Source organism: Bombyx mori, chromosome 12 (assembly GCF_030269925.1).
Source record: "Bombyx mori chromosome 12, ASM3026992v2".
Taxonomy (NCBI): Eukaryota; Metazoa; Arthropoda; class Insecta; order Lepidoptera; family Bombycidae; genus Bombyx; species Bombyx mori.
The window spans coordinates 72,432-93,408 of record NC_085118.1 but is presented as its reverse complement, the minus strand read 5'-3'; the positions used below and the strand labels follow the sequence as shown (position 1 = coordinate 93,408).

The 20,977-nt window shown below is 40.9% G+C and overlaps 2 protein-coding genes across 3 annotated transcripts in view; one reads left to right on the top strand and one right to left on the bottom strand.

Annotated features, from left to right (window-relative positions):
- LOC105841868 (uncharacterized) overlaps positions 1–7,882 on the bottom strand; it is a 19,026-nt gene extending 11,144 nt beyond the window's left edge. For both annotated transcript variants that reach the window (XM_062671328.1, XM_062671329.1), the window contains exon 1: positions 7,565–7,882. The gene's annotated coding sequence lies outside the window, so the exon portion shown is untranslated. The remainder of the gene's footprint in view (positions 1–7,564) is intronic.
- LOC101744018 (syntaxin-1A) lies at positions 7,648–20,977 on the top strand. Its single transcript, XM_038014406.2, has 7 exons — positions 7,648–7,806; positions 9,439–9,531; positions 10,697–10,790; positions 11,367–11,627; positions 19,452–19,525; positions 19,608–19,856; positions 19,931–20,977. Exons 1-7 carry the CDS (start codon positions 7,771–7,773, stop codon positions 20,000–20,002), a joined length of 879 nt encoding a protein of 292 aa, XP_037870334.2. The 5' UTR covers positions 7,648–7,770; the 3' UTR covers positions 20,003–20,977.

Genomic DNA, 20,977 nt, shown 5'->3' with positions numbered 1-20,977 from the left:
GCCTTGACCATTGCAGCGACATTCTTATGAGTCAGGACGCAACACCATACAAGATGATGGTGCGGTGGCTGACTGTTGAAGCGGGCTTCAGACACGCGTGGCCAACGTCGCGTCGCTGCGACTTAGATCGTGCTATTGCTGTCAAAGTATTCAGTGACGTTGTGTCCTCGAATCAATAAGGATTTTAGAGAAGTTGAGTCAAGTTTCTTGGACGGCAGCAGCCCCACCTAGGGGCTGGTCGCCACGGAGTGCGACAGAAGCCGGCTCAGGTAACCAGCCCCCGGGACCACTCAGGAGACGATCTTCTTGAAATGAGAGCGGAAGCTCGACGTCTCTGGATATTCTAAATCCTTTTATTCGATATGAGAAAATGGTTTTTTTTCCTCATCGTAACAGTAGGTACCTGCTGTCAGGGCGGGTTGCGAGAGGCAAGTTGTGCACCTACCTTTTCAAGATATTGTCTCGTTGGGTATTCATTAGGACTCATACCTTACTGCGACTAGAATACTTCGGCCCCACGTTATGACATGTGCGGACATCGGTGACCACTTCAGGCCAGGCGGGCAACGAGCTCGTTCACCCCCCTAAGCAATAGTTCTCTTCTCTTTTATGAATTTAGATGTCGACATGGCCGTGGGCAAGTTTCATGAAATCTTTGACAAACTTATTTCTGATAATGTGCCTGTGAAGGTCGTAAGAGGTAACTCCAATTTCCCTTACTGGTACTCCTCTGCTTTAATCAAGTTGATTAAAGAAAAAAGAAAATTTCACGGGAAATGGAAATGTTATGGTCGATTGGCCGACTATTCAAGTTTTTCTGTTCTTTGTGAAAGACAAAAAACCTTAAAAATTTACTGTTACAATGCACACATAACAAAATGTGAGGATGATATCTTGAAGTGCAGTAAGCAATTTTGGAGATTTGTTAAATCCAAGAGGAGTGCTGGGGATTTTCCTAACGAATTGTTCTTAAATGATAGGTGCTCATTTGATGGTTCTGAAATATGTAATTTATTTAATGTTCATTTTGGTTCTGCCTTTTTAACTAACAATACACAGTCAGCATCATCGTTAAGTTATACCCCTGCCTCTTACGATCTTAACTGTGTAGATATTTCTTAATTTTTTATTTCGGTGGGAAAAGTCAAACAATATTTGAAAAATCTTGATATTTCCAAGGGTGATGGTCCGGATGGTATTCCGCCTGTTTTTTTGCGACAATGTTACGCTCAGCTGTGTTACCCTTTGCATCTTCTTTTTAATCTCTCATTATCAACTGGTGTTATGCCCCCTATTTGGAAGCGGTCGTTCGTGGTGCCAGTCTTTAAGAGCGGTGATAAACATAACATAGCTAACTACAGACCAATTTCTAAAATTTGTGCCATCCCTAAGATGTTTGAACGTATAGTTTATGATTTTTTATTTCCATTGATTAGGCCTCATATTATAGAGCAACAACATGGTTTTATAAGCCATAGATCTACTGAGACAAACCTCTGTGAGTTTTTGGATTATGTATTGAACTCCATGGAGGATGGTCATCAGGTTGATGTGGTGTACACGGATTATTCCAAAGCGTTCGATCGAATAAATTTTGACATTTTGATTGAGAAATTGCATGGACTTGGGATCCACGGTGATTTGCTGCGCAGTCAGGCTGTGACTTTCAATGGTTTTTGTTCTTCATTTGCACCTGTTCCCTCGGGAGTTCCTCAGGGCTCTCATCTCGGTCCTATGTTATTTAATATATATGTCAATGACGTTTCAAATATTTTCAAAAAATCTAAATTCATTATGTAAGCCGATGACAAAAAAGTGTATAAAAAAAAGTCGTGTTAGTTACACTATTTATAACTCAAGAACAGCTGAACTGATTTGGCTGAAAATTGGTGGGGAGGTAGCTTAGGATCAGGAGAAGTACATAGGATACTTTTTATCACGTTTCTGTGGGATGTGACATAAAATGTGGTATAACAAAACGCAACAGATATGGAATAACAAAACGCAACTGACAACTAAACGTAATGTACCTAGTTTATGGTTAATTATAGTAGAATTTTGAAGTTGATCGGTTGATGTGTTTATTTCGAGTTTCGATTAAGCTTATTGTGCCGAGATAGGTAATCATTAAGAAAGCCACGCCGCGACCAACACGATCAAATCTTTCCCGACGAAACCGTAATGCTACTAGGATTCGAAACTTTGCGAGCGAAAGGACTGAAGAAGAACAAGAAATAAAAATATAATAATACTAGCGACCGGCCCTCGCTTCGCTTCGGAAACATTAAAACACACATGAAAACAAAAAATAAATAAAAAATAAATAAAAAGAAAATAAAAAAAAGTAGTCTATGTTCATCAGGGACAATGTCGGCTTCTAATGGAAAAAGAATTTTTCAAATCGGTCCAGTAGTTTCGGAGCCTATTCGAAACAAACAAACAAACAAATCTTTCCTCTTTATAATATTAGTATAGATATAGAATAATAACAACTACAATACATGGCCAATATAGTATCATTAAAATACTTGCTTTTTTAATTTACATTAATTATCAAAATAAATAATTGACCTTGACAAAATCAAGTCTGCTCATTTACTGCCTCTAAGGCGGAACAAAGTTCGCCGGGTCACCTAGTAAAGTTATAAAGTCCTTAAATGACTGTTTGGAATTACAGGATGTAGTCTAGTCAACAAGTTCAAAAACGTGTTAAATAGACATAAAGCTCCTAAAAATATGTACGATAGCTCATTGGATGCGGAATGATGTCTACAAAAATGTTTTTTAAGGGCTTATTAGCACATAAAAAAATGCGATTGTTATAAACAAAATAAGATTAAAAAAAAAGGAATTTGGTTTTTGAAGTGAAACTTCCTTATCGGCGTTGGAAAAAAATTTACCGTCACATTTTTCGGTTACGCGTCACATTTTTCCGTTACGCGCCATCTTTTAATTAACGGCTGTATGTTCTGAAGTATGGATGCGCATTTGAGAAACCGACCTCATGTCTCAAGGTGGGTCACGGAATACATTTTGTAATTGCAATAATCCCAGGTAACCCACTTAATATCACGTGGACCGTGCTATTATTGTTATTACGTAAAATAATAGGAAGAAAAGTACCAGGGTATTATGATATCAAAGAGATGTATTATTATAACTTTACTCTGACGTACAGCCTTCTTTATTAATTAACGGCTGTATGTTCTGAAGTATGGATTCCGATTTGAGAAATTGACCTCATGTCTCCAGGTGGATTACGGAAATCATTTTGTAATTCCAATACCATGACATGGGGTAAATTGGGATCCTGGGGTAAATTGGGACAAACCTGCGGAAGATTCTCAAAGTACCTGTAGCACGGAATCTACCTAATTTTGTTTATGTTAATATTTATCAATGTATAGAAGAAAAACCAAGTTAACTATAGAAGTACTAAATATGAGTTAAGTTGGTCCCAAAAATTCGTCAAATTAAATTGAAAATAGTGGTTGAAAAGTGCGTTTTAAAACAGCTTAAAGAACTTTTAAAAAAAGTAATATTATCGTTGTTTTTTCAATAAGATCACAGTTTATATAAGTTTTTAATACACCTGGAAATACCACAACAAACGGTAAGTTGCAATATTCTTATTTTAAATACAATATTTCGACAAAATAAAAAATGTATATTTTTTCCTTTCTTTTTGGGGAAAATTGGGACGTATGTAGGGTAATTGGGAACGAGACTGAAAAAATTAGGGACGAGAAAACACAAAATTGGAACGCCAAAAGACAAAATAGGGATGGCTTGTTAGGGTTGTCACTGATATCTTATAATAGATTTTTTAGCCTATACTATCACTTAATTGCGTGATGTAAAGAAGGTTAATGTGTTTATCAGTTAGTTTATGTAAGTATTATAGGCAAAAGAAAAGTATATATATAATTACTTTTTTTTCGCGACATTTACCTTGTAATATCTGCCCGGTCGTATGTTCTTTATAGCAATAAAAAAAATTAAAAGTTAAAAGAACTCAAACGAATCAAAACTTTTGTTATTTCAGAATCTATTCACGCGTCGAATCATGATTTTGTTAACATTCAAAACGCACACACAAATAAAAACAGGCCTCAGATTTTAAATGTAACATTAATTAAAAATCCGAGATATCCAATTATGAGTGAGTGAATTAATTGAGTTTAGTTATTTAGCTTAGAAAGAATTTCTTTTATTTTTGTTATTATTGGCAGTAATCAGATAAAGCTGTTTTTTTTATCTTATTCACCTGATATCTTACTCTTGCTCAAAGATTATTTTGAAAATGTTGATTAAATAAAATTGTATTATTGCATTTCCAGTCCTTTTGTTTTCTATTTTTTATTCTATTTTATCATTTTGTTTCAGAGTTGTGATTTTTAAGGAAATTAAATAATAATTTTCTAAAATATAACATGCACATACTTTTTTTGATCATTGTATTGTTGATTATCATTCACGTCACATCGCTTCGGAATAGAAACCAGCTTAATTTACACTATGTTGTGTATTGTGCTTAAATTATGGATTGTATTCATCATTTCGGTCCATATAAATAATTATATGGCACCTACCTATATATCGCAGTACTGCGAGTTGACAACCCTTACAAATATCCCAATTTAACCCTTAACCGTGTCAATTTACCCCGGACGCTGGGTAAATTGGGACGACCATTATTTTACCGATTATTTCTTTAAAATTAATAATTAAAATTATGTTACGGTTTTTATCACCTAGGTACGTTCAAGACTCAACTTATTTCTTTGGTTGAGCAGTGACTATTTAATTGGAACTATTTTAAAATTCAATCTGAAGGTCGATTTTGTCCCTATTTACCCCATTGTACGGTAATCTCAGGGAGCCCACTTAATAATATCACGTGGACCGTGCTATTTATTACTGTTATTACGTAAAATAATAGGAAGAAAAGTACCAGGGTATTATGATAGCAAAGAGATTTATTAATAATTAACGGCGGTATGTTCTGAAGCATGGTTTCGGATTTGAGAAATCGACCTCATGTCTCAAGGTGGGTCAAACTTCACGAACCTCAGGAACCCCATTTAACACCACGTGGACCGTGCTATTATTATTAATTTATAGGAAGAAAAGTACCAGGGTATTATGATATCAAAGAGATGTATTATTAAAATGCTGTAATAATCTTAGTAGCAAAAAGGTAAAGTGAAATAATTGTATTATTTGTATTCATGTCTATGATAATAAAATCCTTTTGTTTAAACTTTATCTAATTTAACTTTATTTAACCAATTTCTAGAAAGTTGCATGTAGATCATTTTTCGAAAAATAAGGCCATAAACAAGTTTCACTTCTTACGTGTGTACACTAGTACACGCACACATTTTTTTCCTTAATTATTTCTAAAATAATGATATTTAAGGAATTTTGAAAAAAGATCCTGAAAGAGGAGGAAATTTCCAATAAAAAAGTCCCAACTCCCGGAATTCTATCTCTATTATTTATAAAATTAACGCTGAAAATAGCGCTCCGCGAGGTCGTTACGGCATAGGCGCGCCGTCTAAAAAGCCGGTATACCACCTAAAATAATTTTTTTATAGTATTAAATAACAATTTAAAAATTTGAATAAATTATGGTGTAATCTAAACACTTGAACGAAAAAAACCTCGGTGAAAAAAATTTTTTATATCGATTTTTCAAAAATTTACACCATTGTTAATTAACTAACTTTTTTCCAATCTCTGTTTTTATAAATTACGGTATAAAAGTTACAATAATTCATCTATAAATTTTTCCCTTCGTGGAGCTCTTATCATTTAAGTACTTAATAAAGTTAAGCAAAAAAATTTTTTTAATCTTTATTATTTTCATAATTATAATTTTTTTTAATTAACAAAAAATTAAATTTCTAAAAAATGTTATGAAAAATAGTTTTTTTCCGTAATATCTTAATATTGCTGTTTTTGCATCTACCATAGGTATTAATTAACATTTAAAAAAAAAATTTTACGCTATTTGATAAGAAATTTTTATAAACAAATACACTATTTTGGGATTTTTTAAAAAAAAATATTTTACCGTCTTATTGTATAGGTGAAATAAAGATTTAAAAAAAAATATTCTTAAATAAATGTTTTAATTGTTTAAAATCGTTTTTTTCATATTTCAATTGTTTAAATTATTAGTTAAGAAATTATTTTTTTCTTAAAAATCATCATTGACTCTTTTCAGCGGATTAACAAAGAAATACATTTTTTTATAAATAATTTCATTGTTTATTAACTTAACAATTTGTTATAAAAAAATAATATTAATCGTTATATTTTTTTTTCGAAAACTACAAAAAATTACAAAAACAACCATACATAACAAAATATAGAAAAACATTTTTTGTATTTTTTACAGCATTTTTAGATATTATATGATAATGAAATTACAGCCGTTACATAATTTGTCAAGCTATAAATTGTTATAACTTTTAAACTATAAGAGATACGGTAAAGGACACTCAGGTCATTTTTATAAAGGATTTATTTATCTTTAAAATAAATTCAAAATCGATCCTGTAACTATTGTTTATCAGTTATAAGCATTTAGCCCGATGAGTATTATAGTTTTATAGTGTAAGTTGATGTATAAAATAATATGTGCGTGTTGTGTTGCTTTTGTTTTTTTTTTTGTCATTTAAATTTCTAAATTTCTCTTCTTGTTCACTTTCTACTTATATGTGATTTTGATTGTGGAAACATATTTGGTTATTTTATATTTTAGCTATATTTTTTTAAATATTATATGTTTGTATTGTACTGTTTGTTTCCCAAATAAATAAATAAATAAATAGCCTAATGCGGCGTGTGTCTCTGTCAGGAAAAGACTTGCAGATCCGCTCAGGCTGACAGATCCTGGCTTTGGACTAGTCACCCTACATTACACAGATCTTCTTGATTATATTTTCTGGAGGCAGACGTGTAACGCCCTTTATTTTGAGTTTTCATTTTATAAGTTAATATTAGTAGTACTTAATACCCAGTCACCGTCCTCGTCGAACCCGTCGCTTGCGACGAATGGCTCGACGAGCGAATTAACCCATAGACACAGGCCACTGAGTTTCTCGCCGGATCTTCTCAGTAGGTCGCGTTTCCGATCCGGTGGTAGATTCTGCGAAGCACTGCTCTTGCTAGGACCAGTGTTAGCAACGCTCCAGTTTGAGCGCGTGAGCTCACCTACTAGTTAAGGTTACGGTGAAATAGCTTTTCAAGGCTATCAGCTTAGACAGGAAAGAAATAACTTAACAGTAGTGGTAGTCCACTGAGTTAGAGTAGGTATGCTTTATAATAATATATCAAAATCACGCAACACTATTTGTAAAACGAACGTCTTTGACGCTCTTCGAATTCCGAATCTAATTGCGCATCGGTGTCGATGCTTCCTTTGTCGCGACAATACTTGTACAAGTTTAGGTCACAAATACTCACGAGATCCATACTAAGCAAAACGGGGCACCTTACAGTCAAACTCCATCGATCAAAATAAGAATCAACATAAACAATCGACAAAACATACGCTTCGAATCGAGAGGCTCCTCTTGAAGTCAGTTAGATACAAAGTAGTGAGTGCGTAGGTAAGGAGTAGTCGGTCTGGCAACCCCGCGTCCGCGTATCAGTCCAATATCAGCTAATATCAGACAAGAGAGCGGCGCGCGTTATCAGTGCATCGCAGTACCGACCGGCACGGAGCCGCCGGTGCACGCGCCGCCACAACGCGACGACATGGCCGTCCGGGACCGACTCGCCGAGCTCCAGCACGTAAGTACGGCCCGCTCGGCGCCGGGACAGCAGCCCGCCTCGACTGTGTGTGACAGTGAGCCAGCTGTGCCTACGTGTAGCGAGGGTCGCTGTTATCAAGCCGCCGCGCGCCGATGCGAGATAGTGTAGAGCGCGTCTAACCTCCGAGCTATCAGCCGCGGCCGACACCTGCTAAGAGCTGAACAAACACTGAGTATGTAGGTTGAGCACACAGGCGAGCCGCGACACGGGTTCAATACACTCCGCTTGCTAAATTATCGAACACGTTCATTGTTCTATGAAAACCATTCCCGCTAAAGAATCTGTGCACAGTTCATATCAAACTACTCATTTGATTAGATCACAAACCGCTTGAGGAGCGAGTGGGTTGGAGTGTCGAGGCTCACCGCCGGGACCCGCTTCCCAATCGCATCAACGTTAGAACATGAGTATCCACCGCCGCGGTGACTGACTGTTGAAGCGGGCTTCAGACACGCGTGCCCAACGTCGCGTCGCTGCGACTTAGATCGTGCTATTGCTGACAAAGTATTCAGTGACGTTGTGTCCTCGAATCAATAAGGATTTTAGAGAAGTTGAGTCAGCGTCGGAACTTCGCTCAGTCTGATTATTTGTTTGATACAAACTTGTCATCTCCCTCCCACCAACTCCCTCTCACCGCCCGCCACCGGAGAGGCGGAGTACAGTTTAGACTCAGCGGCTTGTATGTACAACTTTGTTTGTCCTCAGTGAATTGATCGAAATCATTCGGCTCGAGACTCAAGACTGAAGTCGTCTTTGAGGTGTTTTCGTAATTGTTTTGTTTTTCTCCATTAGTCATACGAGCCTATAACCCACTCGATGATAAGAGGTCGTCGCTAATGGACATCAGCAATTCCTGTAGCACAGCCAAGCCTATACATACATATATACATATTATATTGTTTTCATATATTTAGAAGTCGTCGTGGCCTAAAGGATAATACTTCCGGTGTATTCGTATCAATCATATCAAGCGATGCACACTAGTGTTAGATTCCCGCAGGCATTTATCAATTTTTATAATGAAATACGTACTTACCAAATGTTCACGATTGACTTCCACAGTGAAGGGATAATATCGTGTAATGAAATCAAACCCGCAAAATTATAACTTGCGTAATTACGACCTCTCGTGAGTCCGCACGGGTAGGTACCACCGCCCTGCCTATTTTTGCCGTGAAGCAGTAATGCGTTTTGGTTTCAAGGGTGGAGTGGCCGTTGTACTGTAAAACAGAGACCTTAGAACTTACGTCTCGAAGTGGGCGGCGGCATTTACATTGTTAATGTCTATAGGCTCCGATAACCACTCAACATCAGGTGGACAGTGAGCTCGTCCAATAATCTAAACGATAAAAAAAAAAGGTAAAGCGGTAGGCACATGTGTGACTGCGCCCCTGAGATTGCTGAGGTCCACGAGCGACGATACGTCGCGTCTAGGGCATGTGCATGGGGCCCGGAGCGGCACTGGTCGGCCGGTCGGTCGGTGGATGAGTGTGCAGCCGTGCGCCGGGCCCCCGAGCCCACCCGCTGCTGGTTCACGTGCTCCTATATCGCGTTGTGTCAACATCGGCATCGTGGACGTGTCGCTCACACGTGTCGGAACTCTATGTGCAGGTGTCCGCGGGCGCCGGCGGAGTGTACGCCGACACGGTGCAGCTGGACCCGCACGACACCTCTGACGACAAAATCCACACCATGTTCCAAGAGGTACGTCTGTCTGTCAGCACTAGCACCGGCATGTGGCCCTTTCTTTGTTTGGTATAGTACCTACATTCTATTCGCTAAATGCAAGTGAACAGATTAATTCACGCGAGTCTAACAAATATGTAGAATTAGGTCACAAAGTCACAATCGTAATGAACAGTAAGAGCAGCGCGCCGGACACATCCTCATTAGTGTGGCACGCACACGCACGCGCGCGCGACACACCACCTCATGACGCCTTATGTACATACATATACATATACATATAAGAGTACTTATATACGCTTGACTTACTTCATATTTATACACATATATACGAGTAATACTTTAATTACTCGATGGCCTACTTTAAAATGTCCACTTGGGAAGGTTTTGAATGTCAAACTACAAATAAAATGTGATCAAAACTTCAAAGTCAGCACAAAAACTGACGAAAGGTATTTACGAGTTGAGTATGTGTGTTTGCATGTGTATGTGTGTGTGTGATCACTCGACAAATCAGCATAATTAGCTGGAGTAGTTAATTAGCGGGCACAAAGTACTCTAACAAGTTGAGCCTGTGCGATCAGTGGATGGGCGCCGGCACGCGACAACACGCGACAACACGCGACAACACGTGTCGACACTCTGCACTTAGGTATACCAGAGGTGTATGCGCGGATAGTAGACGCGCCCCGCGGCTTCACACACAAGCGCAATTGTGTGTGAAGCCAGCACAATTTGTAATCCAGAAAGAATGGAAACACCGGCTCTTGATCCCGACTGAATCAAACGCATTTCATTCTTTCTCAATTACAAATTCGATGCTGGAGCAACCGCGAGCAGCTTCTTGTACAAACTACAATGAAAACAGAATAAGAGTTTTGTATTTAATTTAATATGAAGTTTTCAAGTTTATGTTAGCGAGTCTTGTTTAGAGAACTTTATCGTTGGCTGCGTCGGAATTGCAATCAGATTAGGTATATTTATGTGTTTGTTTAAGTCATGCTCATGCTCATGCCCATGCTAAACAAACAAATATCAACACTGGCCTTGTACTATCCGAAAGTTTGATTAGTTCAAATTACAAGTAGGATCATAATTAAGTGACTTGTACAAAGATCGTAGGTACTTGACGTTATCTTAGATCCGGTCTCGGTAAATCGTAAGGAAACTCATCGGGTTGCAGGTGGAGCGCATGCGCGGCTGGATCCGGGACCTCGACGACAACACGCAGCTCGTGCGCCGCCTGTACTCCGACCCCACCTACCACACCAACAGACGTACGTCGCCCGTCCGCCGGCCCCTCTCTACACTACTCTACAGTACAACGCGAGACGATACGTACTCGCACGACCCGCACGACTGGCACGACGTCCGCGGCCACCGGTCGGCCACTGGCCGGGCCCACTGCGAGTCCGCGCCGCACGCACCGTCCCTGCCGCGATACAAAATAATTGGAGCTTTGACCTCATGTCTCTAATAGGCTGATACTTTGTGATGTCTGTGGGCTCCAGTAACTGCCTAACATTTACTGGGACGCGCTGTGAGTGCACGCGGGTAGGTACCGCCATCCTGCCTAGTTCTGCCATCAAGCAATAATGCGTGTCGGTTGTAGTGTAAAAACGGAGACTTAAAACTCACGTCTCAAGTTGGATGGAAGGCATTTACGTTGTTAATGTCTATGGGCTCTGGTAACCACTTAACATCAAGTGACCCGCGAGCTCGTTCATCCGTTTAATTAATAAATAAATAAAGCACTTGACAGTAGTGAATTACTCAAGCCAGCCCGAATTGCTTGCACTTCAATTAGAAAGCATAAGCATAGTGTAACCGCACGGACCGCACGGACCGCACAGAGCTCCAGGAGCAGCTGGACCGCGCGGTGACGCAGTCGAACGCGCTGGGACTCAAGGTGTGCGGCGCGCTGAGACAGTTCGAGACGCGCGTGGCGGGCGGGGGCGCGGGTGGGGGCGGGGGCGGCACGCTGTGGAGGATCGCGCGGCTGCAGTACGCGGCGACGCGGCGTCTGTACGGCGACGCTCTGGACCAGCACCGCCGGGCCCTGGACGCCGTGCGCGACCACCAGCTACTGCTGCTGCACCAACAGATCAAGTTGAGTAAGGACGCTCTCTATACTGTACAGCGCTGCTGCAACACTGCCACCCAACGTCAAGTATGCAGACAGGTGTACACCGGGCCGCTGCAACATTACGAGTTAACAAGCCCTAATGCCTTAACCGCTCGTAGGACTCGCCTGGCAACTGAATGAGCCGCTCGCTCATCTACTAACATTACAAGTAACAGTGTAACTTGTAGGGCAGGTCTCCTTTGAAGACAATGGAGTACTGCGTGAAAGGCCGCTCCCATCTCTGTGTAAGATTTTTCAGTACTGGTTGTTTCTGTAAGAGTGCGGTCAGAAAGGGGCCTTTAGAATTCTTGTATCCCGATTGTATGTATCGCTTGGAACAGTTAGTTAGGAGTAGTAGTCGCCCTCCTGCGTAGTGCGCCGGTCGGTGGCCGGACGCAGCTGCCTCGGTTAGGTTCCAGACAGGATCCACCGCAGTCGAGACTCGAGTGTGAGCAGCCTGCCGCCGCCCCTGCACCCGGCCGCCGACCGAGCCCAATGTCTGTCGAGTGTGTGCATCAACATCTTATGGGCATCGAACTTATTTTGTTTTTTCTTTTTTTTTTTCTTTGTAAATAAATTTAAGGAATTGGCCAGCTGATTACAGAATCCAAAGTGTCAATGAAACGTAATCTTTAAGTACAAATCTTTTATGAATTCAATATGACCTTTGTTTGTTTTCTACATAGGTATATCTTCATTGCATTTATTGAAACAGATACTTTAGCCTTCTTTTTCATGTACATACTCTGTGTTCGACTCAGATGTCAGTTTTATTATGAGCCTGTTGACATCAAACCGCTAACAACAACACTTTCAGCTTGATTGGTTTTATGAGTTATCGTCTTGTCTATGATTGCGGTGTATAGGTACATTATATGAACGGGAATGTTCCCGATATTGCTAGAAGGATGGAAGGAGTAGTACCATGTCACATGTCTGGTTAAAATATTTGCGGCAACGGTTCCTCATGTTGTGATGCCCCTTGTGACGTCTTCGTCAGAACACTTCAAATTCCGCAAGGCCACACATCAAAATTATGACAGTTGAAATAATTCTCCAATGAGTAGGTACTCCAGTAAATATTAACACAATGCATAAGTAGATTTTAAAATAGGACATTGTTTTTTAAAATATCATTAAAATTTTTTACTCAATGTACATTCCTTGGCTAGCTCCATAGCCTAAGTCTATTGTCTATTGCTGTATATCAACATAATTAACAGGTTTCATTAGTTTTTAATCAACGATAAACTAATTGGTGAGGTCGTAAGGTTCAGTTTGGCTTGTGCCTACGGATCAGTTAGAGAAACACGTCTTTCCTTCGTAAATGTATATTGACAACTACCGCTTAATCGTAAAGTTAATTGAGACTACGTTTTTAAGTTCAAAATCGCAAAACAGAATCACCATAAGCCGCCCACCAAAGGACTACTGAAGTCCTTTAAATTAAGTAAAATCAACAAAATTTATAGGTAATCACATGTTTTGGTTTGCTTCTACAACAATCATTAAGGTATCGGTATATGGTGCGGTCAGAAAGAATTTATACAAAGAACAATAGTAAAATAACAAATATTAACAACTATATAGCACTAATCTATTTCGATGGGCAACGCACATAGTTTTGTTACGCATCGCTTTGTTATATGATCACCACTCTTTACACTATAGACTCTGGTAAGACCGTCAGGGCCAGGATGCTTGTCGGTTATTCGTCCCATAAGCCATTTTCCTGGTGGCAAATTGTCCTGTTTTATGAGAACAATGTCCCCTATCTTGAATTCGTCTTCGCGTTTTAACCATTTCGGTCTTTGTTGCAGCCGCGTCAAGTATTCTTTTTGCCATCTTGACCAGAAGTCGTTCAGCAGTTTCTGTGTGTATTGCCAACGTCTCAGGTTGCTTATTTTAGCGTCTTGCAGGTTCACATCAGGCACAGTTACAGGGGGTTCAGTTATCAAAAAATGACCCGGAGTTAATGGTTCCGACATGCTGTCTTCCTGCGGGCACAGCGGTCTCGAGTTCAAGCACGCTTCAATTCCACAGAGAACCGTCGTAAGCTCTTCATAGGTAAGGTTAGTGTTAAGGATTCTTCGTAGATGGTGCTTAATAGACTTCACACCTGTCTCCCATAAATTTCCAAAATTTGGGGAGTAGGCCGGGATGAAGTGCCATTGTGTTCCATCGTTAGCAAGTAATTCACTAATTTCTCCATCAAATTGTAGGCGAGCTTCCTTCCAGGCTTCAACCAGATCTTTGTTAGCACCAACAAAGTTTCTTCCCTGATCACTCCACATGTTTGTACATCTGCCTCTTCGTGCGCAAAATCGTTTAAAGGCACCAATGAATGCAGCTGAAGTCAGATCACCAACCAACTCCAAGTGGATCGCCTTCGTGGACATACACACAAAAATGGCTATGTACGCCTTGCCAGTTTGGGCTCCTCTGCCCTTTTTTATTAGAATTTGAATTGGTCCCGCAAAGTCGACACCAGAGTTAAGGAATGGCCGAGCTGGTTTGACCCGAAAACTTGGTAAGTCTCCCATCAATTGTGTTTTTACCCTAGCCCCATGTCTAGCACACATCAAGCATCGATGGATACACTGCTTTACTAGGGACTTCGCGCGGAGTATCCAGTATCTCGATCGCAGGTAAGTGAGCATCAATTGCACTCCTCCATGCAGTGTCTTCGAATGTGCTTCTGCGACCACTAAATAGGCAAGTCTACTTGCATGACCCAAAATGATTGGGTGCTTCACTTCATTAGACAGTTCGGAGTTCCTGAGCCGACCGCCCACTTTCAGGATTCCATCTTCGTCAAGGTAAGGATCTAGTGCTTTTAGTTTGCTTGTTCCTTTAACTCTCTTTTTTGTTCTTAACGATTCTATATCTTCTGTAAATTCCTCTTCTTGTGCTCTTTTTATACAAGTTTGCATCGATACATGTAGTTCTTCAGTTGTGATTTTGCTATCTATTCTGTCCCTTAATGTTTTTTGTTTCAGGAATCTTCGGCAGTATGTGATTGTTCTAAGTAGCTCCAATAGTGTATCAAATTCTTCAAATTGTGTAAATAGTCTCTTCTCTAGTTCATTTTTGTTGTAAGTTATTTTTAAATTTTGTATTCTATTATTTTTCCTCTCAATCTCTGTTTGCATAATGTTTGGTTTAGTGAACTGTATCTTCGATTGTTGTAACCAGTCTGGCCCATGCCACCATAATTCACACTTTTTCAGATTTTCTACTAACATCCCCCTGGAACCAACATCAGCTGGATTATCTTGAGTTTGCACGTGATGCCACTGACTGCAGGATACATTGGTTGTAATCTCAACAACTCTGTTTGCCACAAACACCTTCCAGTTGTTTGGATCTCCAAATAACCACGACAGGACAATGGACGAATCTGTCCAAGCATAAATTTGAGTTGCAGGTATTCTCATTGCTTGACCAACTTGCTTAAGCAATCTTGAGAGTATCAGCGCACCGCAGAGCTCCAATCGAGGTAAGGATATTGTTTTCAACGGGGCCACTCTTGTTCTTGCTGCGATAAGCGTCGTTTTGTTCGTACCGTCTGGGTGAGTCACTCTACAATATACTACAGCGCTATGCTTGGATGGATGCATCGCTGAATCCATGGAGTTCTATGGACTCTCTTTTGGCGCACGTCGTACCTACCCATCTTTCTATGTAGATTCCATTCACATGTTCAAGGTCAGATCGCAATGTGATCCACTTGCTGGCTATTTTAGAATTCAATGCCTCGTCCCAGGTTATCTTTTCAAGCCATAGTTCTTGCATTAATATCTTTGTCAGAACGATGCTGGGCGCAATCCAGCCGAGTGGGTCAAACAACTTTTGGATGTCAGACAGAATGCTTCGCTTTGTGATCACTTCATCGATTGGAGGTAAGTTTAAATTGTACTCGAATCTGTCTTTTCCGAAATTCCATTGTACGCCAAGTGCCTTTATTGTTCCATCAATCTTCAATTCCAGATTAGCATTTGACGATCTATCGCTAGGATCAACTGTTGCCAAGAATTCTCGGCTGTTGGATGACCATTTCTTTAGTTCGAATCCACCCAAATGAAGAAGTGCTTTAAGATCTTGACTATTTTTTATTGCTTGTTGCAGACTGGCACTTCCAGACATTGCGTCATCAACGTAAAAATCTTCACGCAATATCTTAGCAGCCTCTGGATACCGGGCGCCTTCATCTTCTGCCAATTTCATAAGGGTTCTTACAGCGAGATAGGGAGCAGAAGCTGTTCCAAATGTAACAGTTAACAACCTGTAGTCCTTGACTTCTTCAGTTTGGTCGTTTCTCCACAAAATTCTTTGATAATCTGTGTCTTCTCGGTCAACCCATATCATACGGTACATTTTCTGGATATCAGCAACAAAGCAAACGGCGTGAGTTCTCCACCTCATTATCAGGTTTCTCAGATCGTCTTGCAGTACAGGACCCGTCAACAGTTCGTCATTGAGAGAAACACCGTTGGAGCCCTTGCACGAGGCGTCAAATACGACACGAGTCTTCGTGGTTTCTTTATCATTACGGATCACGGCGTGGTGAGGTAAGTAGACTGATTTATTATTTATTTCTTGTGTAGGTATTTCTTCGATATGTTTTAGATCTATGTAGTCTTCAATTACCTTCTTGTATTCTTGCTTTAATTCTTTATTTTTGAACCTTCTTTCTAATTGCATTAGTCTCTTCATTGCTATTTCTCTCGTATTTCCTTCTGTTGATTTAGGTTCTTCTGTGTTGAATGGTAATTTGACAACATATCTTCCACATTCATCTCGCTTCTGTGTCTTAGTGTATATATCTTCACATAACTGTTCCCTTTGTGTTAGGTTTCTTTTCGTATCTTCATCAACTTCCCATATTGTTTTCAGTAAATCTTCTATATCAACTTCTTGTTTCATGACCGTTAAGGATTGCTCATGCTTTCTGACCTTGATGTCAATTCCACCCATAAGGATCCATCCCAGGTATGTATCTTGTGCGCATGGTGTACCTGGTGGACCTTTGATCAACCCCTTCTTCATAATGTTTACATATTCATTGACACCCAACAGCAGGTCGATGTTACAGGAGGCTGAAAATGTCTCGTCTGCCAGTTGAATGCCAGCCAGGTGCGGCCAATCTCCTCTTATTATTGTGCCTGAATGTATGTTAGAGGTCAAGGGCTTCGTCATCACGTAGGCTTTTATAGGTAAAATGAAGTTGTTCCATCGTGATAATACATTTACATTTACTTCATGCCTGACTCTAACCTTCGTGGACTCCAGTCCAGACACGATAAGATCTACTGATGTCTTGTGTAGTTTCAGGATCTGAGTTGCCTTCTCACTTATAAAACATGCTTGAGATCCTGAGTCTATCAGCGCCTTCAATGCAGTAGTGTGTCCACGTTCATTCTTTAAAATTACTATTGCAGTAGCTAATAGTGAAATTGTCTGTTTCCGCCCTGCGTGATAGTGTGACGCAACCATTGCTTGAATTTCCTTTTCTTCTACATTTGCTTGATTGGATGACATCGGTTGATTAGCTACAACATGAGAAGCCGATGCCTCCCCGTAGTTAGGTAGGTGTAGAAGAGTGTGGTGACGTCTCTTACATACACGGCATGATGTTGGTAAACGGCACCTAAACACCGAATGTCCAACCCCGAGGCAGTTGAAACAGAACTTGTTTGTTTTGACGTGTTCTCTCCGTTCGTTTGGTGACATCTTGGTGAATACGTTACAATGGCATAACGTGTGCGCGTCTGTACATAAAGCACAACTTCTTTGCTTTGGTCTTTCCGTGGCTGTAACGTGAAGGACTCGTTCCTTGGCAAACTTCGTAGTAGTGGGGGGGTTGACTAATTCCAATGTTCTGAATTTTGCCTCCAAAAACTTGCGCAGATCCCTCCAGGTCGACAAGTCCTGGGAATTCTCTGAGTAGGAATTTTGTTCCCACTCCTTCTGGGATTCAGGGTCCAACTTCTGTGCAACCAGAAATATGATTACTGGATCCCAAGAATCCGTCGACACCTCCAGATTTTCTAGACTCTGTAATACTTCGTTGGTGGTGTCGAGTAGATATTTCAATTGGGTTGCGGCTTGGCTGGTACATTTCTTCTGAGAAAAAAGTCGCTTCAACAACGCGTTCACTATTAGACGCTTGTTCCCATATCGATGGTTCAGCGTTCCCCATGCTTGAATGTAGTTAACGCTTGTCACTGGAATGTGCTTCAATAAAGTCGCTGCTTCACCTGCCACACTGGTTTTTAAGTAATGGAGTTTTTCGACGTCGCTTAGTGTTGTGCAGTTGTGAATGAGTGATGAAAACAAATCTTTAAAACTAGGCCAGAGTTCGTACTCGCCCGAAAACAGAGGTAAATGTATAGCCGGGAGGTTAACTTTCTTATTTTGCAGTTCTTCTGGCGGCGGTTGTTTACCTTTGGCAGACTCGAGTGCCGCCAACATGTCTGTCAAGTCTCCCAACATACACAAGTACATATCTTCTTGTACAAAAAATTCCTCATTCTCGAAATATGGCAGCAATTCACGCTCCTCACGAGTGGTACAGGTCAATATTTTTTTATGAGCTTCTTTGAAGATCATCCAGTATTCTTCAATTGTTTTAATTCTCGTTTGTAAATAGCCCACTTTAGCCAGTCGTTGTTTGGGGCATTTTGATAAATTAATCTGGGTTTTCTTCAATAGTAGGGCTGTATTTTCTAGTATACTGATTGCTTGTTCGGTTTCCGTGGCCATATTTCACACGTAACAGTCGAAATTCTCACACTAAAACTTGTAAATATTGAAGCGTCGGCGCGAATATACCTAATTGTCTTTATAATTGCACTAAACTTCAACCCGGCGCTTGTTTATCGCTCAGAAATGCAGTTCTTTGTTCTCCAGGTAGCCGGTCCTCGATGCAATGTTGAACTTCTGTGCGGCTCGAAGTCGACCATATGGTGAGGTCGTAAGGTTCAGTTTGGCTTGTGCCTACGGATCAGTTAGAGAAACACGTCTTTCCTTCGTAAATGTATATTGACAACTACCGCTTAATCGTAAAGTTAATTGAGACTACGTTTTTAAGTTCAAAATCGCAAAACAGAATCACCACTAATTTAAAAAAACAAAACAGAAATGCAGGACAAGCATAGAAATAAAATATAATATTTGCCAATAATTTAAACATCCCCGTGAAGTTAGATGATATTACAAAGAATATAAAGCACTAGCGACCCGCCCTCGCTTCGCTTCGGAAACATTAAAACACACATGAAACCAAAAAATAAATAAAAAATAAAATAAAAAAGTAGCCTATGTTCATCAGGGACAATGTCGGCTTCTAATGGAAAAAGAATTTTTCAAATCGGTCCAGTAGTTTCGGAGCCTATTCGAAACAAACAAACAAACAAATCTTTCCTCTTTATAATATTAGTATAGATATAGATTACTATTTGCATTGTGGTTAATATATTTAATGCAATCGGTATTTTATTGTTTCATATAATAGTTTATTTTCAGTAATGATGTTTTCTTTTGTGTCTCTTGCAATAAAGTCGAGTGCATGACCGCGCTCACCGACAATTAACGACAAAAACAAACCGGAATCAAGTCGGCCATGATGAGTCTCACACCGCGACCGTTGAACTAGGCGCCTCGCAGTAGGCTAAGTCTCTCGACCTGCAGCGTCAGTTAGCTGTAAAGAGTGACGCGCCCGCGGAGAGAGGGCACCGACCCGCTCCACGGGACTCATTATCACCGGTGAGTCAGCGCCGAGCCGAGTAACTGTGACGTGTTCTCTTCACAGCCAACCTCGCGATATCCGACGAGGAGTGTCAGAGCTTGCTGGACTCGAACAACATCTCGCTGTTTGTCGACAATGTGAGTGCACCTCCTAGTGTAGTGTGAGGGCGCGGGTGACGCGGGTGAGGGCGCGTGTGACGCGTGACGCGGTGTGGTGCAGGTGCGCGCGGAGACGGCGGCGGCGCGGCTGGAGCTGCGCGCAGTGGAGGCGCGGCGCGAGGAGCTGGCGCGGGTCGAGGCGGCGCTGCGGGAGGTGCGCGAGCTGTTCCAGCAGCTGGCCGCGCTCGTGGCGGCGCAGCAGGACCAGATCGATAGCGTCGAGTACTACGCGCTGCAGGCCACCGAGCACGTCGAGTGCGGCGGCCAGCAACTCCTCAAGGGCACCGTCACCAGGACCAAGGCCAGAAAGGTCCGCTCACCTTTCTCTTGCTTGTTTATTACTCCAACGGTATACGACCAAATGAAATGGTTTGAATGTTCCAGAAAAAGATGAGTCTGTTGCTGTGTCTGGCGATCGGCTTCCTTATAGTACTGCTGGTCCTCTTGCTGACGTAGCGACGGTCCCGCCACACTAGTGTGTGTGTGGGCCTCCGGGAGGACAGTCCCCGGGGTGCGCCTGAACTGTACTTACAACTATTTACTTTCTGTTCGATTAATAATAGATATCATAGTGTGCGTCGTTTGAGTGTCAAATAATTTATTTATCTTTTTTTTAGTGTACTTACTACTTCAATACATTTAAAATTATGGGCGTCATCTTGAGCTTGCGACGTCGCCGTAACGATAAATATTTCCTACTGAAGAAATCTAATCCTACTACATACTATAAACTAACTAAACTAACTAAAATGGCCCCTCGGATCTATCTCTATCATTTGCTATCATCACAGAAAGTCAAAAAGGAACGAACGAATCACTTCTGGAGACTAGTCGACTCCTGTTCTTGTTAATGTTCTTCCCTCCGCTCGGACGCTCAGAGCATCCGGAGTATTTGTTCAGAAGTGTGATGTATCCGTCATCCAGAGCACTGCCACGGTACTCACGAACATAACTTGACGGTGACAATGTGTCCACGTGTGGCTTACTGGGGAACGTAAACACATCGTCACCGTGAACACAAGCTATGTCCGTGACGTGAGTACGTACACTGTACACCGTGCGGACAGCAGCTGCACGAGGGTCCGGTTGGCGCGCCACGAGCAAGACTAGTCATTGATCATTTACCAAATAAGTTTCCGAAACGAATGACGAGTCGGGTGACCTGCAAAAGTGCACGGATAGAAACTAAACAAAATGTATAAACTTACATGTAAATAACGCCATCTGTCGGCTAGATCAGTAACATGGTAGTTACGTTTAGATCCCACTAGATGGCATTGTGCTAAACTAAATGACGACTAAAATGTCCAAATTTGTATTAAAAATATTATTTATTTAAGATATCTATACTTGCTATGTTTCTGCAGCAGACCACACCATAAACCACTTTAAGTATTCATTGTATTAATTAGAGCATTGTATTACCTTGTT